General features: G+C 44.6%; 2 protein-coding genes and 1 non-coding gene across 3 annotated transcripts in view; 2 read left to right on the top strand and 1 right to left on the bottom strand.

The window, feature by feature from the left end:
• LOC112237405 (ras-related protein Rab-11A) overlaps window positions 1-4,739 on the bottom strand; it is a 30,063-nt gene extending 25,324 nt beyond the window's left edge. The window contains exon 1 of the mRNA XM_042298271.1: window positions 4,524-4,739. Within this exon, the coding sequence (XP_042154205.1) occupies window positions 4,524-4,563 (40 nt within the window). The 5' untranslated portion in view covers window positions 4,564-4,739. The remainder of the gene's footprint in view (window positions 1-4,523) is intronic.
• Window positions 4,740-4,940: 201 nt separating this feature from the next.
• Window positions 4,941-5,012, top strand: trnaq-cug. Its single transcript has one exon. It is a non-coding gene; the product is annotated as a tRNA-Gln (tRNA).
• A 6,193-nt stretch (window positions 5,013-11,205) lies between these two features.
• Window positions 11,206-27,463, top strand: part of dennd4a (DENN/MADD domain containing 4A) — a 104,877-nt gene continuing 88,619 nt past the window's right edge. Inside the window, 5 exon segments of the mRNA XM_042327602.1 lie at window positions 11,206-11,447; window positions 18,473-18,674; window positions 19,268-19,404; window positions 21,283-21,529; window positions 27,100-27,169. Of these exon segments, the coding sequence (XP_042183536.1) occupies window positions 18,483-18,674; window positions 19,268-19,404; window positions 21,283-21,529; window positions 27,100-27,169 (646 nt within the window). The 5' untranslated portion in view covers window positions 11,206-11,447; window positions 18,473-18,482.

Below are 27,463 nucleotides of genomic sequence, written 5' to 3'. Positions count from 1 at the left end.
TACCACCACTAGTACTAGTTAGCTAACTAGATGAGCACCGAGCTCTACCACCACTAGAACTAGCTAGCACTAACTAGATGAGCACCAAGCTCTACCACCACTAGTACTAGCTAGCGGCTAACTAGATTAGCACCGAGCTCCACTAGTACTAGCTACGGCTAACTAGATTAGCACCGAGCTCCACTAGTACTAGCTAGCGGCTAACTAGATTAGCACCGAGCTCTACCACCACTAGTACTAGCTAGCGGCCAACTAGATGAGCACCGAGCACTACCACCACTAGTACTAGCTAGTGGCTAACTAGATTATCACCGAGCTCTACCACCAGTAGTACTGTACTAGCTAGCGGCTAACTAGATTAGCACAGAGCTCTACCACCACTAGTACTGTACTAGCTAGCTGCTAACTAGATTAGCACCGAGCTCTACCACCACTAGTACTAGCTAGCGGCTAACTAGATTAGCACCGAGCTCTACCACCACTAGTACTAGCTAGCGGCTAACTAGATTAGCACCGAGCTCTACCACCACTAGAACTAGCTAGCGGCTAACTAGATTAGCACCGAGCTCTACCACCACTAGTACTAGCTAGCTGCTAACTAGATTAGATTAGCACCGAGCTCTACCACCACTAGTACTAGCTAGCGGCTAACTAGATTATCACCGAGCTCTACCACCAGTATTACTAGCTAACGGCTAACTAGATTAGCACCGAGCTCCACCACCACTAGTACTGTAGCTAGCTAGCGGCTAACTAGATGAGCACCACACTACCACCACTAGTACTAGCTAGCGGCTAACTAGATTATCACCGAGCTCTACCACCACTAGTACTAGCTAACGGCTAACTAGATTAGCACCGAGCTCCACCACCACTAGTACTGTACTAGCTAGCGGCTAACTAGATTAGCACCGAGCTCTACCACCAGTATTACTAGCTAGCGGCTAACTAGATTAGCACCGAGCTCTACCACCAGTAATACTGTACTAGCTAGCGGCTAACTAGATTAGCACAGAGCTCTGTACCACCACTAGTACTGAGCTCTAGCCACTAGTACTGTACTAGCTAACTAGATTAGCACCGAGCTCTACCACCACTAGTACTAGCTAGCGGCTAACTAGATTAGCACCGAGCTCCACCACCACTAGTACTGTACTAGCTAGCGGCTAACTAGATTAGCACCGAGCTCTACCACCAGTATTACTAGCTAGCGGCTAACTAGATTAGCACCGAGCTCTACCACCAGTAATACTGTACTAGCTAGCGGCTAACTAGATTAGCACAGAGCTCTACCACCACTAGTACTGTACTAGCTAACTAGATTAGCACCGAGCTCTACCACCACTAGTACTAGCTAGCGGCTAACTAGATTAGCACCGAGCTCTACCACCACTAGTACTGTACTAGCTAGCGGCTAACTAGATGAGCACCGAGCTCTACCACCACTAGTACTAGCTAGCGGCTAACTAGATTAGCACCGAGCTCTACCACCACTAGTACTGTACTAGCTAGCGGCTAACTAGATTAGCACCGAGCTCCACCACCACTAGTACTGTACTAGCTAGCGGCTAACTAGATTAGCACCGAGCTCCACCACCACTAGTACTGTACTAGCTAGCGGCTAACTAGATTATGCACCGAGCTCCACCACCACTAGTACTGTACTAGCTAGCGGCTAACTAGATTAGCACCGAGCTCTACCACCAGTATTACTAGCTAGCGGCTAACTAGATTAGCACCGAGCTCTACCACCAGTAATACTGTACTAGCTAGCGGCTAACTAGATTAGCACAGAGCTCTACCACCACTAGTACTGTACTAGCTAACAGCTAACTAGATTAGCACCGAGCTCTACCACCACTAGTACTAGCTAGCGGCTAACTAGATTAGCACCGAGCTCTACCACCACTAGTACTGTACTAGCTAGCGGCTAACTAGATGAGCACCGAGCTCTACCACCACTAGTACTAGCTAGCGGCTAACTAGATGAGCACCGAGCTCTACCACCACTAGTACTAGCTAGCGGCTAACTAGATGAGCACCGAGCTCTACCACCACTAGTACTAGCTAGCGGCTAACTAGATTAGCACCGAGCTCTACCACCACTAGTACTAGCTAGCGGCTAACTAGATTAGCACCGAGCTCTACCACCACTAGTACTGTACTAGCTAGCGGCTAACTAGATGAGCACCGAGCTCTACCACCACTAGTACTAGCTAGCGGCTAACTAGATTAGCACCGAGCTCTACCACCACTAGTACTAGCTAGCGGCTAACTAGATGGGCACCGAGCTCTACCACCACTAGTACTAGCTAGCGGCTAACTAGATTAGCACCGAGCTCTACCACCACTAGTACTAGCTAGCGGCTAACTAGATTAGCACCGAGCTCTACCACCAGTAGTACTAGCTAGCGGCTAACTAGATTAGCACCGAGCTCTACCACCACTAGTACTAGCTAGCGGCTAACTAGATTAGCACCGAGCTCTACCACCAGTATTACTAGCTAACGGCTAACTAGATTAGCACCGAGCTCCACCACCACTAGTACTGTACTAGCTAGCTGCTAACTAGATTAGCACCGAGCTCTACCACCACTAGTACTAGCTAGCTGCTAACTAGATCAGCACCGAGCTCTACCACCAGTAGTACTAGCTAGCGGCTAACTAGATTAGCACCGAGCTCTACCACCACTAGTACTAGCTAGCGGCTAACTAGATTAGCACCGAGCAGTACCACCACTAGTACTAGCTAGCGGCTAACTAGATTAGCACCGAGCTCTACCACCACTAGTCCTAGCTAGCTGCTAACTAGATCAGCACCGAGCTCTACCACCAGTAGTACTAGCTAGCGGCTAACTAGATTAGCACCGAGCAGTACCACCACTAGTACTAGCTAGCGGCTAACTAGATTAGCACCGAGCAGTACCACCACTAGTACTAGCTAGCGGCTAACTAGATGAGCACCGAGCTCCACTAGTACTAGCTAGCGGCTAACTAGATGAGCACAGAGCTCTACCACCACTAGTACTGTACTAGCTAGCGGCTAACTAGATTAGCACCGAGCTCTACCACCACTAGTACTGTACTAGCTAGCGGCTAACTAGATTAGCACCGAGCTCCACTAGTACTAGCTAGCGGCTAACTAGATGAGCACCGAGCTCTACCACCACTAGTACTGTACTAGCTAGCGGCTAACTAGATTAGCACCGAGCTCCACTAGTACTAGCTAGCGGCTAACTAGATTATCACCGAGCTCTACCACCACTAGTACTAGCTAGCGGCTAACTAGATTATCACCGAGCTCCACCACCACTAGTACTGTACTAGCTAGCGGCTAACTAGATTAGCACCGAGCTCCACTAGTACTAGCTAGCGGCTAACTAGATGAGCACCGAGCTCTACCACCACTAGTACTGTACTAGCTAGCGGCTAACTAGATTAGCACCGAGCTCCACTAGTACTAGCTAGCGGCTAACTAGATTAGCACCGAGCTCTACCACCACTAGTACTAGCTAGCGGCTAACTAGATTAGCACCGAGCTCTACCACCACTAGTACTAGCTAGCGGCTAACTAGATTAGCACCGAGCTCTACCACCACTAGTACTAGCTAGCGGCTAACTAGATGAGCACCGAGCTCCACTAGTACTAGCTAGCGGCTAACTAGATGAGCACCGAGCTCTACCACCACTAGTACTAGCTAGCGGCTAACTAGATGAGCACCGAGCTCTACCACCACTAGTACTAGCTAGCGGCTAACTAGATTAGCACCGAGCTCTACCACCACTAGTACTAGCTAGCGGCTAACTAGATTAGCACCGAGCTCCACCACCACTAGTACTGTACTAGCTAGCGGCTAACTAGATTAGCACCGAGCTCTACCACCACTAGTACTAGCTAGCGGCTAACTAGATTAGCACCGAGCTCTACCACCACTAGTACTGTACTAGCTAGCGGCTAACTAGATTAGCACCGAGCTCTACCACCAGTATTACTAGCTAACGGCTAACTAGATTAGCACCGAGCTCTACCACCACTAGTACTAGCTAGCTAGCGGCTAACTAGATGAGCACCGAGCTCTACCACCACTAGTACTAGCTAGCGGCTAACTAGATTAGCACCGAGCTCCACCACCACTAGTACTAGTACTGTACTAGCTAGCGGCTAACTAGATTAGCACCGAGCTCTACCACCACTAGTACTAGCTAGCGGCTAACTAGATTAGCACCGAGCTCTACCACCACTAGAACTAGCTAGCGGCTAACTAGATTAGCACCGAGCTCTACCACCACTAGTACTAGCTAGCGGCTAACTAGATTAGCACCGAGCTCTACCACCACTAGTACTAGCTAGCGGCTAACTAGATTAGCACCGAGCTCTACCACCACTAGTACTAGCTAGCTGCTAACTAGATTAGCACCGAGCTCTACCACCACTAGTACTAGCTAGCTCGTATGAAACCATAATGAAGTTACATTTTATGGACGGGTAACGTTTTGGGGTCTGATTTAGCAAAGATGTGTACCTTTGAACAAGTAATCATACTCGTCATCTCTGTTCCCCATCCTGAATCAAAATGAAGGCGAGGTTTCGATCCAATTGGTACCGTTTCCCTTTCCTTTCCTTCCTCGGTCCTATCCCGCCTGGTACTCTGCAATGCACCGTCTTTAAAACGGTATCTGCTGCAACTCGAACCTAGTCCGTTTTAACAAGAGAGTTATAGCATCCAACATGCTATATAAACGCCCACTTCCGGATCGAGCTTTTGGTATTGATAACAAGTCTCACTTTCTTTTGATGTTAAACGAAATATATTTATTGAATAAATGTATATATTATGGCAAAGTTGTTTTTCTTCATGACAGCCCAGGTAATCATGGACAATGGGAGAAATAAACTTTGTAATACATACTAATACGTTTTATATATCTTAGTACAACACGGTTCTATGGTGTAATGGTTAGCACTCAGGACTCTGAATCCTGCGATCCGAGTTCAAATCTCGGTAGGACCTGTGTTTTTTGATTTTCCTAGCTGTGAATCAAAACAGTGGCAGACTTCTCGATTATAAGGAGTAGATGTATTTTTCAGTTTAAATGGGTAGTCTGCAGTTGCTACATCCATTTATTTTGTGGATTTATCAATTAATATGTACCCATTGATATTGAAGAATATAAAATGCCTCATTTGCATTGTTTTATGCTGTGTTCAAGTGCTAGTCTGAACTAGGAAACTCGGAAATGTGTGACATGCTAACTGAGAGTTAAACAAGTTTAACAAATCCGCAAATCGGACATTTCCGACTCGACGTTAGCTGAGCCAGTTACAAGATTCGTGTTGAATCTTCCGACAAAACCTAGCTCTACCAAACTACTGTAACAAGTAGTGCAAATGTTTACATTACTATGAGTTTTCATTTAGCAGTTGTTCTTCTGTCACAAGTCATTGCAGTTAGCCTCCAGTCAGCTGCTATGCTCAGCTGACCCAACGATACGATCGTGGAGAAACATGCTGATTGACGGACTGATTTCTGATTACAACCATTTCTTAATTGTGGGGCTGCATGTCTACAACGTCAGCATCATTTAAACAGGCTTTTTTATGTCGGTGAATAAAGAGCTAGCTAACTACACTACATGACCAAAAGTATGTGGTCACCTGTTCGTCGAACATCTCATTCCAAAAATCATGGGCATTAATATGGAGTTGGTCCCCCTTTGCTGCTATAACAGCCTCTACTCTTCTGGGAAGGGCTTTCCACTAGATGCTGGAATATTGCTGCAGGAACTTGCTTCCATTCAGCCACAAGATCATTAGTGAGGTCGGGGGCACTGATGTTGGGCGATTAGGCCTGGCTCACAGGTGGCGTTCCAATTCATCCCAAAGGTGTTCGATGGGGTTGAGGTCAGGGCTCTGCAGGCCAATCAAATTCTTCTTCCAGCGCAATACCATTATTCCTCTTCCACCAAACTTTACAGTTGGCCCTATGGGGTCAAGTGTATTTTCAATCTTTCAGGGTTAATGGTGGGAGGCTTCGGTGGCTCAGACCCTGTAACGGGTGAAGGAGAGACCAGAGACGGCTCAGCCTTTGACTCCGACTCGTTGCTTAATGTGGAGAACTGGTTGAACGTTTCTGTCGGCTGAATGAGCGACACCGGTTGAGCATCCTGACAGCATTTCTTTCCAGAAGCCATGAGAAAGTTGTCCGGCTGCGGGGACCGTGTGGCGAGATTTATACTACTATCTGTACTTACTGGTGGCACCGACGCTGTGTCATCCTTTCCTACACTGAAATTGCCCTTCCTAATGATTGCGTCTGAAGCTGGGCTTGCAGCACGGCTATCCTCACCATAAGGCGATCGTTCTCCTGTAAATGATGAGTACAGCGGCTGCAATTGGATGGCAGTGTTTATGTTACTACATAGCTTTTTTTGGCTGGTGGAGGTCCTGTAGAACCATGTCCAGATTAAGCGTCCGGTTTGAAAAACTTGAATGAAAAAAGTCGAGCGAGGAAAAAAACAAAGACGTTTACGAGCTGCAACAAACACTCAAACTGGACAGTTTTAGCTCCATCTCTTCATTCAATGACTCAATGATGGACACTCTTACTGACAGTTTGATGTATTGTTGTCTCTACCTTCTTACCCTTTGTGCTGTAGTCTGTGCCCAATAATGTTTGTACCATAATTTGTGTTACCATGTTGTTGTCATGCTGTGTTGTCATGTGTTGCTGCCTTGCTTTGTTGTTGTCTTTAGGTCTCTCTTTATGTAGTGTTGTGCTGTATGTCTTGTTGTGATGTGTGTTTTATCCTATATTTATATGTAATTTATTTTTAATCCCAGCCCCTGTCCCGGCAGGTCATTGTAAATAAGAAATTGTTCTTAACTGATTTGCCTAGTTAAATATTCAAACCAGGTACTGCAGTGACGCATCTTGCCCTGAGATGCTGTATCTGAGACCACTGAGTCACTCGGGAGTAATCTGCCAAACCAATCCCAACGAAGACGAAGAAAACAACTGGGAACTCTGAAAAAACGAGCTGCCAATGGGAAAAATGAAACAGACGTGTGTGTGGGAATTTAGGCCTCTTTCTACAGCTCCGATTTTCCGACCAGATGACTCACGTCTTGATTTGAAATCGTATTTTCCCGTGGTCCCAGTTGTCATCAACACACCATTAGTCAAAGAGGAAGAGAGAGGCCCAACACGGTGAAATATCTCTCTCTCCAGCAGGTGGCGTTATTGCGTTGCTTTGTCCACCTAGAAAGGAGTTTTTGGCAATGAGAGTGCCGAATTTGGTCAAACAACAAAAATTAATTGCATATTTGCTACCTGAGGTTTATTTTATCGAATAGAAATCTCGTAATGCTGAAGTTGTTACGAGTGTAATGATGTAAGTAGGACACGTGACATCTCGGCAACTTTGAGAGAAAAAAAAAACTTATTGGAGTTGTATCGAGATTGCTATGCATATTCATGATATGTGGCTAGTAGCATAGCATCTCCAGTGAATACAGGCGGTAGACGTCACCAACCCTCATCGAATATTCAAACACTGATTACAATAATGAGATGTATCCACCAATCCAAATAAATTATAGGCGGGAGCTAGACGACTCCCGTTGTTAGGGTGGAGAGACATTTATCTTGTCAGTATATCCATAATCTTTGGTTCAACCAAAGACAGTACAGTATAATCACCAATTTTAAACATCTGCTATCTGAGCAGCTAACCGATTGCTGTAGCTGTACGTAGTCCATCGGTAAATAGCCCACCCAATTTACCTACCTCATCCCCATACTGTTTTTATTTATTTACTTTTCTGCTCTTTTGCACACCAATATCTCTACCTGCACATGACCATCTGATCATTTATCACTCCAGTGTTAATCTGCTAAATCGTAATTATTCGCCTACCTCCTCATGCCTTTTGCACACAATGTATATAGACTCTTTTATTTTTCTACTGTGTTATTGACTTGTTAATTGTTTACTCCATGTGTAACTCTGTGTTGTTGTCTGTTCACACTGCTATGCTTTATCTTGGCCAGGTCGCAGTTGTAAATTAGAACTTGTTCTCAACTAGCCTACCTGGTTAAATAAAGGTTCAATTTAAAAATGAAGATAGGCTGAAACTGCTTCTCCAATAGAAATCTCCGATCACACTTGTTGGTTCATGTGCTAGTTGGAACAAGGACATTTCCAATATGCTAACGGTTTGAAGTTTTTCATGTGCCGGGTTTAAAGAAACATCAATTCGGACACTTTCGAGTTTCCTATTTCCGACTATGATATGAACGTGGCACAAGCTCATGCGTAAATACACGTCATCGGGTCTAACGTTCATCTAGCTCCGAACTGCGCATGTGTAGGCCATCAAATCAATGGCACTCCTTCTATATAAAGTTGTTTTTGACGAAATTGAAAACATGTCAGTTTGTCACTTTCACAAGGTTGGAGTAATAACATGTTCAACTACTTAAAGATGCACAATGCAGAAATCGCTCCGCCATTTCCTGGTTGCTAAAATCCAGGCAGTCTCACAACCGGACGTGATTGGGAGTCCCATAGGGCGGCGCACATTTGGCCCAGAGTCGTCCGGGTTTCGCCCCGGGTAGGCCGTCATTGTAAATAATAATTTGTTCTTAAAACTGACTTGCCTAGTAAAATAAAGGTTACATTTAAAAAATAAAAATGTAATAGTTCTAATTTCAGTTTATATGACAAAACAAGCAAGTATAGTGTAGATAATTATTGTACTAAACCGCTGTGAAATATATTTTCCATAACAAAAATATTGTATTTTATATTGTATCGGCTGTTAGAAGCTGCTGTACAAAACCGAAAGTAAAAGATGCAAAAAGAAAACATAAGAACAGGAAGCATAGAAAGAGAGCACATAGAACAGGTCTACTGCTTCATTTACTTTCAATGAGAATGACAGATCTATAACAACACATTTTTAATGTGAATTTGGTCAGGTCGTCCAAAAAGTTACATATTGAAGCTTTAAAAGACATTGGCTCAAATCTAGGTTTTGCTTTTCGATTTTTAGAAAATTAACAACAAATTAATCATTTTTTTCCCGCTAATTTCCATCTCAAACCCCGGCCTGGTCTGTTTCGCAAGCTTGTCCGGTAGTGTCGCGATGTTGCGCATCTGAGTTTAGAAACTCTGTGATTCAACCCCAACAGAAAACAACAAATACCCTTGTAATGGTTTTATTAACAAAGTAAATGTAAACAAACATTATATCGCCTAAAAATATGGTTAAAATTATAGTTTTGATATCATGGATGGTCAGTCATTGCATCCATAGTGCTGTTATATGAGTTTGAGCGTGGTTCAATGTCTCTCTGACAAGGTAAAAATCTGTCGTTCTGCCCTGAACAAGGCACTTAACCCACTGTTCCTAGGCCGTCATTGTAAATAAGAATTTGTTCTTAACTGACTTGCCTAGTTATTAAATAAAGGTTACATTTAAAATACAAAATATTAACAGAAAGAGAATGGCATGGCAATATGAACACTGCCAAAATGAAATACTGTAGTAAAAAAATGTGTCCACTAGCCAGTATTTTATTTAACTAGGAAAGTCAGTTAAGAACAAATTCATATTTACAATGACGGCCTAGGAACAGTGGGTTAAGTGCCTTGTTCAGGGGTAGAACGACAGATTTTTACCATGTCATCTTGTTGACACTAGGCTACCTGCCGCCCTAATAATAATGACCACAGGGATGCAGTAGAGCGCCGCTTTTAAAACAATATAAAACACTCAGTCACAAACTCTATCACACGTCTTTATAATGGGAAAATGTTCTAATGGTAATTTGCGAAATTAACTTATTTAAAAAAAAATGTGAGGCAGTGAATAGACCTAAAGAGATAGCTGAAAAGAGACAGCAACCAGGCTATTATTACAGTCCACTCCTTGCCACTCCTGTCATTTGCTGTCTAACGCGGATTTCTAAAATAATGACAACGATCAAATTATATCACTTTAAAAATTATAATTATGGAACACCTAAACATTTGTCTGCCAAGCACGTGGTTCAGTGTAGCCTTTTATCTTATGGACATGATGTTGAATTTTCTTCACGCCTAGAATAAAAACCACCAATTTAACAAAAATAAATAAAAAACATGAGTAATGGGTCAGTTTAGAAAAAATAATCCAGTACAAATCTTTCCCTGGAACCAGGAACATACTGGGGTAATAATTATAACTAACGTCTCTAGTAATACTATAGCTCCCCCACACCCTCCCCTTCAAACTGTCCTTGTCAATCCATGACGTATTATTTTAGCATTATCCTATAGGCCTAAATATAACGTTTCCTACAGTAGCCTGTCTGGACTCCATCTCTTTAATACGATGGAGGATAAATAATATAACTGAAACGAGCAAAACAAATTAGAATCGTCATGATGATCAGCGTAATGTGCGACAGGTGCCAGTTTCGCCTTTCTTTCCCGTCATCAATGGGGGGAAGCAGGAGCAAACGTAGCTCGATTGAAAGCTAATATTCTCCATATTATTTATCTCTCTCGTTACGAACTCCTCTCTAGCCATTTTGTACAACATTATTTTTCATCGACACTGCCTTCTCACAAAGGAATTACAACAACAGGTCGTAGCGGGATTGTTTGTTGTTGTTTTTATGTATTAATTTCACCTTTATTTAACCAGGTAGGCAAGTTGAGAACAAGTTCTCATTTACAATTGCGACCTGGTCAAGATAAAGCAAAGCAGTTCGACAGATACAACGACACAGAGTTACACATGGAGTAAAACAAACATACAGTCAATAATACAGTATAAACAAGTCTATATACAATGTGAGCAAATGAGGTGAGATAAGGGAGGTAAAAGGCAAAAAGGCCATGGTGGGAAAGTAAATACAATATAGCAAGTAAAACACTGGAATGGTAGATTTGCAATGGAAGAATGTGCAAAGTAGAAATAAAAATAATGGGGTGCAAAGGAGCAAAATAACTGAAATACAGTTGGGAAAGAGGTAGTTGTTCTTACAATTTGAATTCTAGATTGTGCCAAATTATGATATTGTCATTGAAAATATGAATGATGTACCAATCAGCAACTGCACCGTAAATTCGGCTGCATGTTGAACTAAAGAGATGCATGATAATCCTAGTAGTCGTCCATCTTCCTCCGTGTCACCAATGACGTCCGTGCGCGTTCACGTGAATTGTGAGCGGTCACGTGGATAACGGGTCTGGGATAAAACGCAAGTGTATTTATTTCGTTGGATGCGTATTATTTTTGGTCGACCCGAGACACACTATTAATTTCTTATACGACAGAAGGGAAAATAATTCAACACAAATGGCGAATAAATTGTCGTTAAAATTGTAGGTTTATTTTGATAGAAAAACAGTGTCCAGCTCAGTAAGCGTTTGACAACAATCGTCGTGTGATCCTGGTATGTGAGTAGAGGTTCATCATCATTTCATTGGATGAACATGCATGTTTTTTGACCGCTGTAACATATTGCTTTCTAGAGATAATCTCTTCTGTAGGCTATATTTGATTTATTTATATATATATTTCGTCTGAAACGATGTGTTCTCTATGGTTGTCTTATATATTGATTATGTCTAAGCATCGATCACTGATGTTGTTGTAAATGAAATGGGTCCTGTTTTGATGTGGGCTGTGCATACATTTCGATTATCATGCTTCTATGTCATCCCTGTTATAGTGTTCTCGAGTGTCACTGGGTAAAATCACACCGTGATACAAACCCATCAATGAATGAACGAACTCCGTACCCTTTTTGGACCTAGTGTCAGGCACTGGTACCACTGTTATGATGCATCGTGTTTTGTGTACTCTGTTTACTAGTACGGGGATACATTGTATCAGGGCCGACAGGGATAGGCTACTTTTGTTGCAACCGATCTCTCCTTTCTGGTCCTGTAATACGTTAGGAAGACAACTTATTAGACATACACATCATTAACACATCATTTTACAATTCAAATTAAGTTAGATATGTAATAATTGGTTATAATTAGGCCCAGCTTATTTGTTTTTGATTGATGGTAGGCCTAATTATCAAGAACTTGGTTGACTTGTGTCTTGTGTTCTCTTTCCCTGGGATTTTGGTGCTCCATCACTCCACCGTCAAACGGATGTCTTTAGTCTGCCTGTAGTAATCTGTTATGGCAGTCCCAGAATTTATATTCAACCACAATGTTACGAAAGCTTCCAGGGAAAACAGTTAGGTTTTATTACACCAGTAGGATTAATTACAGACACATTTGGGTATGGCCTTTCTCCCCCAACAAGTATGCCAGGAATCCACTGCATGTTATGTGGTATGCCTGAGATGTAACTGAGGTCTGCCTGCTTGCCTGTCAATTTGCTTGCCTGTCTACCTATCTGTCTTGCTACCTGGTGTCTGTCTGTCTGTCTGTCTGTCTGTCTGTCTGTCTGTCTGAGGTCTTTGTGCTTGCCTGTCTTCCTATCTGTCTGCCTACCTGGTGTCTGTCTGTCTGTCTGTATGCCTGAGGTCTTTCTTCTTACCTGTCTTCCTATCTGTCTGCCTACCTGGTGGCTGGCTGTCTGTCTTTATGCCTGATGTCTGCCTACCTGGTGTCTGTCTGTCTGTCTGTCTGTCTGTCTGTCTGTCTGTCTGTCTGTCTGTCTGTCTGTCTGTCTGTCTGTCTTTATGCCTGATGTCTGCCTACCTGCCTACATAGCTTCATGGCTAAGAGGGACCAGATGCTACATAGTGGAATGTTTTGTTGTTCCCTCCCTCCCAGATCGGCCTGTTCCCTACACCCCTGTGGCCCCTCTGGTGTTTACAGGAGTCCCTATAGTCCAGGCTCCTGGTCACAGCTCTGGTACTGCCATAGATGTACAATGATTAGAACCATAGTCTCTTGTCACACTTTTTAATCATTGATAATTTGGTTCAAGGTGCAGAGATTACTAGAATGTAAATTACTAAAAAGGGGACCTAAAAACACTGCAATTTGACAGTATGGTGACTGGTTCACCCATCACATCAGGTTGAGATGAATGGGAATGTTCATTCTAGTCATTCTATTTCTATTGCTGATGCAGCCTCCAGACCACTGGTACAGATAGCTGGGATGCCCTGTTCACTGTCATTCAACTCAACTCAACTCCATCAGTCAGAGATCCCTGACTTTTATTACGTGTTAGTCTCATACGACAGAATTATCATTGGTTCTGCAGATTAGGGATAGGGATTAGTGCTTCTGAGATTAGGGGTAGGGATTAGTGCTTCTGAGATTAGGGGTAGGGATTAGTGCTTCTGAGATTAGGGGTAGGGATTAGTGCTTCTAGGGGTAGATTAGGGAGATTAGGGATTAGTGATTTCTGAGATTAGGGGGGAGTAGTGCTTCTAGGGATTAGTGCTTCTGAGATTAGGGGTAGGGATTAGTGCTTCTGAGATTAGGGGGATAGGGATTAGTGCTTCTTTAGGGAGATTAGGGAGATAGGGATTAGTGCTTCTGAGATTAGGGGGGATAGGGATTAGTGCTTCTGAGATTAGGGGGGATAGGGGGTATTAGTGCTGAGATTAGAGATTAGGGGTAGGGGTAGATTAGTGCTTCTGCAGATTAGGGGTAGGGATTAGTGTTTCTGCAGATTAGGGGTAGGGATGGGTGCTTCTGAGATTAGGGGTAGGGATGGGTGCTTCTGAGATTAGGGGTAGGGGTAGGGATTAGTGCTTCTGAGATTAGGGGTTAGGGGTAGAGATTAGGGGTAGTGCTTCTGAGATTAGGGGTAGGGATTAGTGCTTCTGCAGATTAGGGGTAGGGATGGGTGCTTCTGAGATTAGGGGGGATGGGTGCTAGGGATGGGTAGGGATGGGTGCTTCTGAGATTAGGGGTAGGGATGGGTAGATTAGGGGTAGGGATGGGTGCTTCTGAGATTAGGGGTAGGGATGGAGATTAGTGCTTCTGAGATTAGGGGTAGGGATTAGTGCTTCTGAGATTAGGGGTAGGGATTAGTGCTTCTGAGATTAGGGGTAGGGATTAGTGCTTCTGAGATTAGGGGTAGGGATTAGTGCTTCTGAGATTAGGGGTAGGGATTAGTGCTTCTGAGATTAGGGGATTAGGCTTCTGAGATTAGTGCTTGCTTCTGAGATTAGGGGTAGGGATTAGTGCTTCTGAGATTAGGGGGGGTAGGGATTAGTGCTTCTGAGATTAGGGGTAGGGATTAGTGCTTCTGAGATTAGGGGGGATAGGGATTAGGGTGCTTCTGAGATTAGGGGTAGGGGTAGGGGGGTAGGGGGTGCTTCTGAGATTAGGGGTAGGGATTAGTGCTTCTGAGATTAGGGGTAGGGATTAGTGCTTCTGAGATTAGGGGTAGGGATTAGTGCTTCTGAGATTAGGGGTAGGGATTAGTGCTTCTTAGGGGTAGATTAGGGGATTAGGGGTAGGGATTAGTGCTTCTGAGATTAGGGGTAGGGATTAGTGCTTCTGAGATTAGGGGTAGGGATTAGTGCTTCTGAGATTAGGGGTAGGGATTAGTGCTTCTGAGATTAGGGGTAGGGATTAGTGCTTCTGAGATTAGGGGTAGGGATTAGTGCTTCTGCAGATTAGGGGTAGGGTAGGCCTAGTCATTAGAATTGTTGTAATATTTGGGATAAGGAAATACACTGAACAAAAGTTTAACACAACATGTAAAGTGTTGGTCCCATGTTTCATGAGCTGAAATAAAAGATCCCAGAAATGTTCCATACGCACAATAATCTTATTTCTCTCAAATGTTATGCACAAATGTGTTTACATCCCTGTTAGTGAGCATTTATTCTTTGCCAAGATAATCCATCCACCTGACAGGTGCGGCATAAGGCCACTAAAATGTGCAGTTTTGTCACACAACACAATCCCAAAGATGTTTCAAGTTTTGAGGGAGCGTGCAATTGCCATGCTGACTTAAGGAAGGTTCTCCAGAGCTGTTGCTAGAACATTTAATGTTCATTTCTCTACTATAAGCCCCCTCCGACGTCGTTTTAGAGATTTTGGCATGACGTCTAACCGGCCTCACAAACGCAGGCCAAGTGTAAACACCTCAGCCCAGGACCTCCACATCCGGTTTCTTCACCTACGCGGCGATGGTCTGAGACCAGCCACCCTGATAGCTGATGAAACCGTGGGGTTTGTACAATCGAAGAATGTCTGTGACGGGGGGGGGAAAACAAGAGACATAAACCAATAGCAGTGCAGAGAGACAGGGTGGTAACCAATCACATTATTGTTACCGTGGTGACGGGGGGGAAAACAAGAGACATAAACCAATAGCAGTGCAGAGAGACAGGGTGGTAACCAATCACATTGCTCTTGACCTGACTGTAGTTCAGCGTCATGACCAAGTTCAGTGGGGAAATGCTCACCTTCAATGGCCACTGGCCTCGCTGGAGAAATGTGCTCTTCAAGGATGAAACCCGGTTTCAACTGTACCGGGCAGATGGCAGACAGTGTGTATTGCGCCGTGTGGGCGAGATGTTTGTTGATGTCAACGTTGTGAACAGAGTGCCTCACGGAGGCGGTGGGGTTATGGTATGGGGCAGGCAGAAGCTACGGACAACGAACACAATTGCATTTTATCAATGGCAGTTTGAATGCATAGAGATACTGTGACAAGATCCTGAGATCAACAAGATCATTGTTGTGTCATTCATCTGCTGCCCTCAACTCATGTTACAGCATCATAGTGCACGGCCCCATGTCGCAAGGCTCTGTGCACAATTCCTGGAAGCTGTAAATGTCTCATGGCCTGCATATTCCCCAGACGTCACCCATTCAGCATGTTTGGGATACTCTGGATCGACGTGTACAACAGCTTGTTCCAATTCCCGCCAATATCCAGCAACTTCGTACAGTCATTGAAGAGGAGTGGGACAACATTCCACAGGCCACAACCAACTGTCTGATCAACTCTATGTGAAGGAGATGTGTCGCACTGCATGAGGCAAATGGTGGTCACACCAGATACTGACTGGATTTATGATCCACACCCCTACCTTTTTTTAAGGTATCTGTGACCAACAGATGCATATCTGTATTCCCAGTCATGTGAAATCAATAGATTTGGGCTTAATGAATTGATTTCAATTGACTGATTTCCTTATCGAACTGTATGTCTGTAAATTGTTGCATGTTGCGTTATATTTTTGTTCAGTATAAATCTTCGTGACAGTGGGATGTGACTCAGGGTTGTCATGGATGGTGGTTGGTGGTGGTGGTGGTGGTGGTGGTGGTGGGGGGGGATGTGGAACATGAAATAGGGGGGACTTTAATTCAGAGGATGTTACTTTCATGAATCACTACATCAGGAAATCATGCAATAATTCATAGGAAATCAGTCAGTGTCTTTATGACAACCTAACCAAGGAGTTCCTCTTTCTGGTCTGATTTCAACCCTAAATTACATGCTCTGCTCACGTAATTCAGACACATTTCTATTTTGGATGCGGATGGTTCAGGAGGAAATCCAGTTGTGCGTAGGGGATCCTCCACACTGGGATTGATGAAAGAGCCAGCCTGCTGGGATGAATGTGGACATTTCAGAAAAATTGCAGACTGGAGTTCTGGGGGGAGTGACTCAGAGTTGTGAACTTTCATGTTGGAGGTGGAGGGGGAGTGGGGGGAGTGAGGCAGCAGTGGGAGGTGGAGGGGAGGGAGGCAGCAGTGGGAGGTGGAGGGGCAGGGGGAGGGGAGGGGAGGGAGGCAGCAGTGGGAGGTGGAGGGGAGGGAGTGGAGGGGAGGGGAGGGGAGGGAGGCGAGGCAGCAGTGGGAGGTGGAGGGGAGAGGAGGGGTTTTAATAGCGAACCAGCAGTGGGAGGTGGAGGGGAACTAGTGGACTACTGAGGGGAGCGAGGCAGCTACTGAAACTGGGAGGTGGAGGGAGGGGAGGGGGCAGCTACTGGGAGGTGGAGGGGAGGGTTTTACTGGAGGGAGGGGAACTAGGCAGCAGTGGGAGGTGGAGGGGTGTAGGGGAGGGGGCTAGCAGTGGGTTTTAGGTGGAGGGGAGGGGGCAGCAGTGGGAGGTGGAGGGGTAGCTGGAGGGAACTACACACTACTGTTTTACCATGGGGGCAACTAGTGGGAGGTGGAGGGGAGGGGAGAGGTAATTGTTTTAATACCTTTTAACCATCTACTGTTTTAGCTGTACTAACTACTGGAACTACACAGTACTGTTTTACCATGTAGCGATGTAGCTAACTACTGAAACTACACACTACTGTTTTACCATGTAGCGGTTTAGCTAACTACTGGAACTACACACTACTGTTTTACCATGTAGCGATGTAGCTAACTACTGGAACTACACACTACTGTTTTACCATGTAGCGGTGTAGCTAACTACTGGAACTACACACTACTGTTTTACTGTGTAGCAAACTACTGGAACTACACGCTACTGTTTTACCATGTAGCGGTGTAGCTAACTACTGGAGCTACACACTACTGTTTTACTGTGTAGCTAACTACTGGAACTACACGCTACTGTTTTACCATGTAGCGGTGTAGCTAACTACTGGAGCTACACACTACTGTTTTACTGTGTAGCTAACTACTGGAACTACACGCTACTGTTTTACCATGTAGCGGTGTAGCTAACTACTGGAACTACACACTACTGTTTTACCATGTAGCGGTGTAGCTAACTACTGGAACTACACACTACTGTTTTACCATGTAGCGGTGTAGCTAACTACTGGAACTACACTACTGTTTTATCATGTAGCGGTGTAGCTAACTACTGGAGCTACACACTACTGTTTTACCATGTAGCGGTGTAGCTAACTACTGGAACTACACACTACTGTTTTACCATGTAGCGGTGTAGCTAACTACTGGAACTACACACTACTGTTTTACCATGTAGCGGTGTAGCTAACTACTGGAACTACACACTACTGTTTTACCATGTAGCGGTCTAGCTAACTACTGGAACTACACTCTACTGTTTTACCATGTAGCGGTGTAGCTAACTACTGGAACTACACACTACGTTTTCTGCAAAAACAAAATAGGATATGGGTGAAGTAGGCAATAATTTCCTTTATTTTTTCGGCAATAGACCTGCCTAATTCTCACTTGAAACATCGTTACACATTCTGTTAACATTTGACCCTAAAGGGATCTGTACTTGCAATTTGTAGTCTATGACAGACTTACATGTGATAATTTTTTCACAAAGTAGTTCGGATGTAGTGAACTACTTTTTCAAATTAACTTTAGTTAAGTAACTATATTTCCCTTAAGGTTTTGCTTTGTGTAGTTTCTAATTCTACCAGTGGGAATTAGTTGGTAGCTTTGGTAAACTATATTTTTAGAGTTGCTTCCTCAACACTCATGTAACAGATTACTTCATACGGTATTTATTTATAAATAAACTAACCTGAACTCTCTCTCGCTCTCTCACCCCCTCCCCATCTTCCTCTCCCCTCCCTCTCTTTAGCCCATGGTTGATGATGGAGGAGACAGGTCCTCGCATAGCAGACTACTTTGTGGTAGCAGGGCTCACTGACTCCTCCAAGCCCTTAGAGGAGGAACTGCAGCTGGACGATGTTCCTGGTCGCTCTCCCCGCTCGGCCCCTGGTGGTCGGCCCCTGGCCCCCATCACAGACATAGCTGTGGTTATATGCTCACTAGGGGAAGCGGTACAGTAGTACACTACTAGCCTTTTTTTGTTTAGCTTTTAGTTTTTTGGGGAGGTAAAGAACTTCTGGTAAATTTCCCAGGTTTCCCAGGTTTCCCAGGTTTCCCAGGAATCTTGATTGGGTTGGTTTCTGGACTTCCTACTTATCCACTCCTGATTCTGGGATCTTCCATCAAGGATTTCTGGTTAACCTGGTTTGGGAAAGTTACCAGTATGTTTCAACTCTAACTTTCAGCCTTCATAAAGCATTTGTTAAGTTGTTTTTGATGTACAGAGCTTTGTGATTTCTGCGTTTAATGAAAAGCACTCTGCAAATTAAACGTTGTCCCCAAAGGTTCTATGCTTTTCAACTTAAACTGAGGATTATTTATGACATTTAGCTGACACCCTTCTTAATCTAGTGTGATTTACAGTCACGTCTGCATTCATGTTTTTATATGGTGGCCCAGGCAGGAATTGAACTCACAACCCTTGGCCTTGCAAGTTCTACACTCCACCAACTGATTCACACAGGACCACACATCCCATATACCCAGTACCTGCCCTATGAATGTATCGTTGTGATGTTTTGTCTTTATGTATAATTATTCCTAGGTTCCTCAGGGTTACACCTGCCTCGAGTCCACCCCGTCTGGTCTGTCTGCAGAGCTGAACGGAGCCAGTCTCAGAGGGCCTCAGATCTACCTCTGCTACAAGAGAGGCCGAGATAAACCTCCTCTCACTGATCTGGGGTCGGTCATCTCCTGCTACTCACTCACAACACTACACTACTCCTTACCTTGATAAATGCTGGGCTAGGAACAGTTCTTACATGGTCACTCACAGAAACACTACACTAATCCCTAGCTCCATCCCAAATAGCATCCCTATGGGCCCTGGTCAAAAATAGTGCACTATATAGAGAATAGGGTGCTATTTGGGATGCAGACTAATCCCCTGTTCCTTCTAATACTGACCTGAAATCAGTTATTTTCCTGTGACTTATAACACTACACTAATCCTATCACAACCTCCAAGGGCTGGTCTAGGATCAGTACTTATCCTATTATTCACAGCACAACACGAGTCCCTCTTTTTCTAGAAGGACTGGTCTAGGATCAGTACTTAAACGGTCACTCACACCACTAATCCTATAGCAGACTCCTAGGACTGAACTAGGAACAGTTACTGGCCAATCACCCACACCACTACACTAATGCCCTTTTCCCAAGACGGGTCTAGGAACAGTGCTTCTGCTGTCACTTACCCAAAACACACACTACAGCACTCAATCACCTCTTCCATTAGATCTGACCTAGGACCAGTTCTTCCCGGGTCACTGGCCTATAATCTCACAAAACAACCTTAATCCCATCTCCTAGTGTAGACCAGGTCAGTAGATATACTTTCTTAGGTCAGTAGTCCAGTAATCTTCTTTCACTGTCTATCGAACGTGATTCACCATAATCAAGGCTCAACTCTGATGTGCTTAGGGCTTAGGAGTAAGTGAGATCATTTCTCTATTATTGTTTCAAAGGAAAACAGCACGTTGTGGGATATTGTTTACTATGTAAACACACTAAAAGCCGTTTCCCTCTATCATGGCGACCCCTACTGTACAGTGCTGCCTCTGTCATGGCGACCCCTACTGTACAGTGCTGCCTCTATCATGGCGACCCCCTACTGTACAGTGCTGCCTCTATCATGGCCCCCTCATGGTGACCCCCCTACTGTACAGTGCTGCCTCTATCATGGCACTGTACAGTGCTGCCTCTATCATGGCACCCCTACTGTACAGTGCTGGCTCTATCATGGCGACCCCTACTGTACAGTGCTGCCTCTATCATGGCACCCCCTACTGTACAGTGCTGGCTCTATCATGGTGACCCCTACTGTACAGTGCTGCCTCTATCATGGCACCCCCTACTGTACAGTGCTGGCTCTATCATGGCACCCCCTACTGTACAGTGCTGGCTCTATCATGGCGACCCCTACTGTACAGTGCTGCCTCTATCATGGCACCCCCTGTACAGTGCTGGCTCTATCATGTGCTGGCTCTATCATGGCACCCCCTACTGTACAGTGCTGGCTCTATCATACTGTACAGTGCTGCCTCTATCATGGCACCCCCTACTGTACAGTGCTGGCTCTATCATGGCACCCCCTACTGTACAGTGCTGGCTCTATCATGGCGACCCCTACTGTACAGTGCTGCCTCTATCATGGCGACCCCTACTGTACAGTGCTGCCTCTGTCATGGCGACCCCTACTGTACAGTGCTGCCTCTATCATGGCGACCCCTACTGTACAGTGCTGCCTCTGTCATGGCGACCCCTACTGTACAGTGCTGGCTCAGATATTTTCTGTCCAGCAACAATGGCCGTGAACCAATCCAAAGGCAGCATCCAATGGTTCTGTCCCAATCCAAAGGCAGCATCCAATTTCTGTGTCCCAATCCAAAGGTAGCATCCAATGGGGTATGAGTAACCAGTCCAGGCCAGTACAGCTAGGCTTGGCTAGGCTTGTCTAGGCTTGGCTTGGCTAGGCTAGGATAGGCCAGGCTTGGCTTGGCTTGGCTAAGCTGTTTATTGTGAATCAGTCCTAACATTTCCTCCTCTGTCTCCTCTCAGGGTTCTGTATGAGTGGAAGGAGAAGCTGAAGCCTGGCTGTCACATCGTCCAAACCACTCCCTCTGGTCGTCCTGCCAACATCAGTAGCTCCTCCTCCCAGCGCATCTACATCACCTATCGCCGCTCCCCGCAGAGCCAGCCTCACACGTCATTGGCTGTCACAGATGTCTGCATCATCATCCCGGGCAAAGGGGAGACGCCCCCTCACACCTTCTGCAAGGTGGACAAGAACCTCAATAGTAGTATGGTGAGCAGAATCACCCCATACAATACAATACTATACAATACAATACAATACTATAAAATACTATACAATACAACACTACACAATAGATTACAATACAATGCAATACAATAAAATACAATACTACACAATAGAATACAATACAATACTATAGAATACAATACAATACAATGCTATACAATACTACACAATAGAATACAATACAATACTATAGAATACAATACAATACTATACAATACAATACAATACTATTGTCAGGGTTTATCAGAATTGGACCCAGAAACAGACCAGGACAAGGTGAGTATAAAGATGGTGAGTATTTATTAATTAATGAGAACGTGGAGGTAGATAGTTCCGGGTGGAGGAGCGGGCAGCGGAGGTGGGTTGATGGGAGTGGGTAGGCAGATCCAATGGATAACAACACACTGGCGACGAGCAGACAGGGATGGGGTATGGGTTCCGCGTGAATGGCTGTAGACAAAACAAACGGCGGTAAGTTAAAGGCAAGCAAGACGTACAAAACAATAAAACAAAACAAAACAAACTCTATAAACTGGAGGCTGGTTCGTGGGCACAACATACTGTTCATGGCTAACGATCTGGCAAGGAATGGATGTCAGGTCAGAGCTTTTGAAGGGGAGAGGTGATGATCAGGACAGGTGTGCAGATTACTGATGGGATACAGGTGCGGGTGAACATGATCTCCCAGCAAGCTAATTCGCCCGGCAACCAGACAGGGTGCGTTCCAGGACACCGGAAACACACTCCAGGACAGAAACACAGGCAAACACAGACTCAGGAAGCGGGATTCGTGACAACTGTACAATACAATACAATACTATACAATACAATAATATACAATACAACACTACACAATAGATTACAATACAATACTATAGAATAGAATACAATACAATACAATGCTATACAATACAATACTATACAATGCAATGCAATTCTATACAATACAATACAATAAAATACAATACTATACAATACAATGCTATACAATACAATACTATACAATGCAATGCAATTCTATACAATACAATACAATAAAATACAATACTATACAATACACTACTATACAATACAATACTCTCCTATAGTATAGTATACTATACTATACAATACAATACGATACTATAGAAGACAAGGGGTGGGCTCAGGTTGCTGGTCCATCGATAATGTTAACACTGGGCTCAGGTTGCTGGTCCATATCTATAACATTAACACTGGGCTCAGGTTGCTGGTCCATATCTATAACATTAACACTGGGCTCAGGTTGCTGGTGTATATCTATAACATTAACACTGGGCTCAGGTTGCTGGTCCATATCTATAACATTAACACTGGGCTCAGGTTGCTGGTCCATATCTATAACATTAACACTGGGCTCAGGTTGCTGGTCCATATCTATAACATTAACACTGGGCTCAGGTTGCTGGTCCATATCTATAACATTAACACTGGGCTCAGGTTGCTGGTCCATATCTATAACATTAACACTGGGCTCAGGTTGCTGGTCCATATCTATAACATTAACACTGGGCTTAGGTTGCTGGTCCATATCTATAACATTAACACTGGGCTCAGGTTGCTGGTCCATATCTATAACATTAACACTGGGCTTAGGTTGCTGGTCCATAACATCACTGGGCTCAGGTTGCTGGTCCAATCTATAACATAACACTGGGCTCAGGTTGCTGGTCCATATCTATAACATTAACACTGGGCTCAGGTTACTGGTCCATATCTATAACATTAACACTGGGCTCAGGTTGCTGGTCCATTTGCTCTTGTTTAAGTTCTTTCATATCTTCCACCTCCTCCTCTTCTTGTTGGTACAATTCATTAAAAGTTAGTGGATAAAATAAATCAAAAGCAATTTTAAAATCATCCATGATGAGCTACAGGTGCTAAGACTAGTAGTTGTAAAAGTTGTAATTGTAAGGGGTTGCTAGGTAACGATGTAAACAATGCCACTTTATATGAACATGACATTGTGTAAGTTGTCTCATATATCATGGGCAGTTAACGTTGGTTAAATAAAGTCCACCTGTGTGCAATCTAAGTGTCGCATGATCTATCTCGTGAAAGGCAGAGTCTGCAACACCACTAAGCAAGGGGCATCACCAAGCAAGCGGCACTATGAAGACCAAGGAGCTCTCCAATCAGGTCAGGGACAAAGTTGTGGAGAAGCAATAAAGAGAGCTGTTAAACTCCACAGCAGAGATTGGAGTATCTGTCCATTGGACCACTTTAAGCCGTACACTCCACAGAGATGGGCTTTACGGAAGGGTGGCCAGAAAAAAGCCATCACTTAAAGAAAAAAAATAAGCAAACATGTTTGGTTTTCGCCAACAGGCATGTGGGAGACTCCCCAAACTTATGGAAGAACGTATTCTGGTCAGATGAGACTAAAATTTAGGTTTTGGCCATCAAGGAAAACGCTATGTCTAGCGCAAACTCAACACCTCTCATCACCCCAAGAACCTCATCCCTACAGGGAAGCACGGTGGTGGCAGCATCATGCTGTGGGGATATTTTTCATTGGCAGGGACTGGGAAACTGACCAGAGTTGAAGGAATGATGGATGGTGCTAAATACAGGGAGTTTCTTGAGGGAAACAGTTTGTCTTCCAGAGGTTTGAGACCGGGACGGAGGTTCATCTTCCAGCAGGACAATGACCCTAAGCATACTGCTAAAGCAACACTCGAGTGGTTTAAGGGGAAACATTTAGATGTCTTGGAATGGCCTAGTCAAACCCAGACCTCAATCCAATTGAGAATCTGTGGTATGACTTAAAGATTGCTGTACACCAGTGGAACCCATCCAACTTGAAAAAGCTGGAGCAGTTTTGCCTTGAAGAATGGGCAAAGATCCGAGTGGCTAGATGTGCCAAGCTTATATCAAATCAAATCAAATCAAATTTATTTATGTAGCCCTTCGTACATCAGCTGATATCTCAAAGTGCTGTATAGAAACCCAGCCTAAAACCCCAAACAGCAAGCAATGCAGGTGTAGAAGCACGGTGGCTAGGAAAAACTCCCTAGAAAGGCCAAAACCTAGGAAGAAACCTAGAGAGGAACCAGGCTATGTGGGGTGGCCAGTCCTCTTCTGGCTGTGCCGGGTGGAGATTATAACAGAACATGGCCAAGATGTTCATAAATGACCAGCATGGTCGTATAATAATAAGGCAGAACAGTTGAAACTGGAGCAGCAGCACGGCCAGGTGGACTGGGGACAGCAAGGAGTCATCATGTCAGGTAGTCCTGGAGAGAGAGAGAGAGATTCACACAGGACACCGAATAGGACAGGAGAAGTACTCCAGATATAACAAACTGACCCTAGCCCCCCGACACATTAACTACTGCAGCATAAATACTGGAGGCTGAGACAGGAGGGGTCAGGAGACACTGTGGCCCCATCCGAGGACACCCCCAGACAGGGCCAAACAGGAAGGATATAACCCCACCCACTTTGCCAAAGCACAGCCCCCACACCACTAGAGGGATATCTTCAACCACCAACTTACCATCCTGAGACAAGGCTGAGTATAGCCCACAAAGAACTCCGCCATGGCACAACCCAAGGGGGGGTGCCATCCCAGACAAGATGACCACATCAGTGAATCAACCCACTCAGGTGACGCACCCCTTCCAGGGACGGCAAGAGAGAGCCCCAGTAAGCCAGTGACTCAGCCCCTGTAATAGGGTTAGAGGCAGAGAATCCCAGTGGGAAGAGGGGAACCGGCCAGGCAGAGACAGCAAGGGCGGTTCGTTGCTCCAGAGGATAATCATACCCCAAGATACTTGCCGCTGTAATCTCTACAAAGTATCGACTTCTGGGGGGGTGAATAGTTTTGAATGCTAAAGTTTTCGATTTTTAATGTCTTATTTCTTGTTTGTTTCACAAAATATTTTGCATCTTCAAAGTGGTCGGCATGTCGTGTCAAAATCAAATGATACAAACCCACCCCAAAAAAATCTATTTTAATTCCAGGTTGAAAGGCAACAAAATAGGAAAAATTCCAAGGGAGGGGGGGTGAATACTTTTGCAAGCCACTGTACTTGTACAACAAGCTGCCTCACGCTACAGAAACAGAACACAGAACCCTATGGGCCATTCTGGCTCAGACAAGGCTTACTTACGAGGAGTTGACAAGTGGTGTCCCCCAAGGTTACATTATAGGTCCTATGCTTTTCACCAAATACAATGTCCCGAGGAACAACACTAAGTGTACAAAACCTTATGAACACCTTCCTAATGTTGAATTCCACCACCTTTTTGCCCTCAGAACAGCCTCAATTCGTTGGGGCATTGACTATAAAAGGTGTTGAAAGTGTTCCACAGGGATGCTGGCCCATGTTGACTCCAATGCTTCCCACAGCTGTGTTAAGTTGGCTGGATGTCCTTTGGGTGGTGGACCATTATTGATACACACAGGAGATGGTTGAGATGGTGAAAAACCCAGCAGCGTTGCAGTTCTTGACACAAACTGGTGCGCCTGGCACCTACTACCACACCCTGTTCAAAGGCACTTAAATGTTTTGTGTTGCCCAATCACCCTCTGAATGTCAGACATACACAATCCATGTCTCAATTGTCTCAAGACTTAAAAGTCCTTATTTAACCTGTCTCCTCCCCTTCATCTACACTGATTGAAGTTGACAGCAATGACAACAAGCTCATTTCGATGATGCTGTGACACACCGCCCCAGACCATGACGGACCCTCCACCTCCAAATCGATCCCTCTCCAGAGTACAGGCCTCAGTGTAACGCTCATTCCTTCGACAATAAACGCAAATCCGACCATCACCCCTCGTGAGACAAAACAGTGACTCGTCAGTGATGAGCGATGGTGGGTTTGTGCCCATAGGCGACGTTGTTGCCGGTGATGTCAGGTGAGGACCTGCCTTACAACAGGCCTACAAGCCTTCAGTCCAGCCTCTCTCAGCCTATTGCGGACAGTCTGAGCACTGATGGAGGGATTGTGTGTTCCTGGTGTAACTGGGACAGTTGATGTTGCCATCCTGTACCTGTCCCGCAGGTGTGATGTTTGGATGTACCGATCCTGTGCAGGTGTTGTTACATGTGGTCTGCCACTATGAGGACGATCAGCTGTCCTCATAGTGGCCACATCTGCAGTCCACATCTGCAGTCCTCATGCCTCCTTGCTGCATGACTAAGGCACATTCACGCAGATGAGCAGGGACCCTGGGTATCTTTATTTTGGTGTTTTTTCAGAGTCAGCAGAAAGGCCTCTTTAGTGTCCTAAGTTGTCATAACTGTGACCTTAATTGCCTACCATCTGTAAGCTGTTGGTGTCTTAACGACCGTTCCACAGGTGCATGTTCATTAATTGTTTATGGTTCATTGAACAAGCATGGGAAACAGTGTTTAAACCCTTTATAATGAAGATCTGTGAAGTTATTTGGATTTTTACGAATTATCTTTGAAAGACAGGGGGGTCCTGATAAAGGGACGTTTGTTTTTTTGCTGAGTTTATAATGCATTGTCTTTACCGGTTTCAATCACCAGTTGTGTATGTCTGTTTGTCCATGTCAGTGGGGATCCTCGGTGTACCTGTGTTACAAGAAGTCACTGGCTAAAACCAACACAATCGCATACAACGCAGGTAAAGGACTTGGATTCTCTAATGCACAGACAGTGTAATAGGAGAGGATATTAGACAGTGTAATAGGACAGAATACTAGACAGTGTAATAGGACAGAATATTAGACAGTGTAATAGGACAGAATACTAGACAGTGTAATAGGAGAGGATACTAGACAGTGTAATAGGACAGAATACTAGACAGTGTAATAGGACAGAATATTAGACAGTGTAATAGGACAGAATATTAGACAGTGTAATAGGACAGAATATTAGACAGTGTAATAGGACAGGATATTAGACAGTGTAATAGGAC

This window comes from Oncorhynchus tshawytscha, linkage group LG01 (genome assembly GCF_018296145.1).
Source record: "Oncorhynchus tshawytscha isolate Ot180627B linkage group LG01, Otsh_v2.0, whole genome shotgun sequence".
NCBI classification, from domain to species: domain Eukaryota; kingdom Metazoa; phylum Chordata; class Actinopteri; order Salmoniformes; family Salmonidae; genus Oncorhynchus; species Oncorhynchus tshawytscha.
The sequence above is the reverse complement of the archived record's forward strand: the minus strand, read 5'-3'. Positions and strand labels throughout refer to the sequence as shown.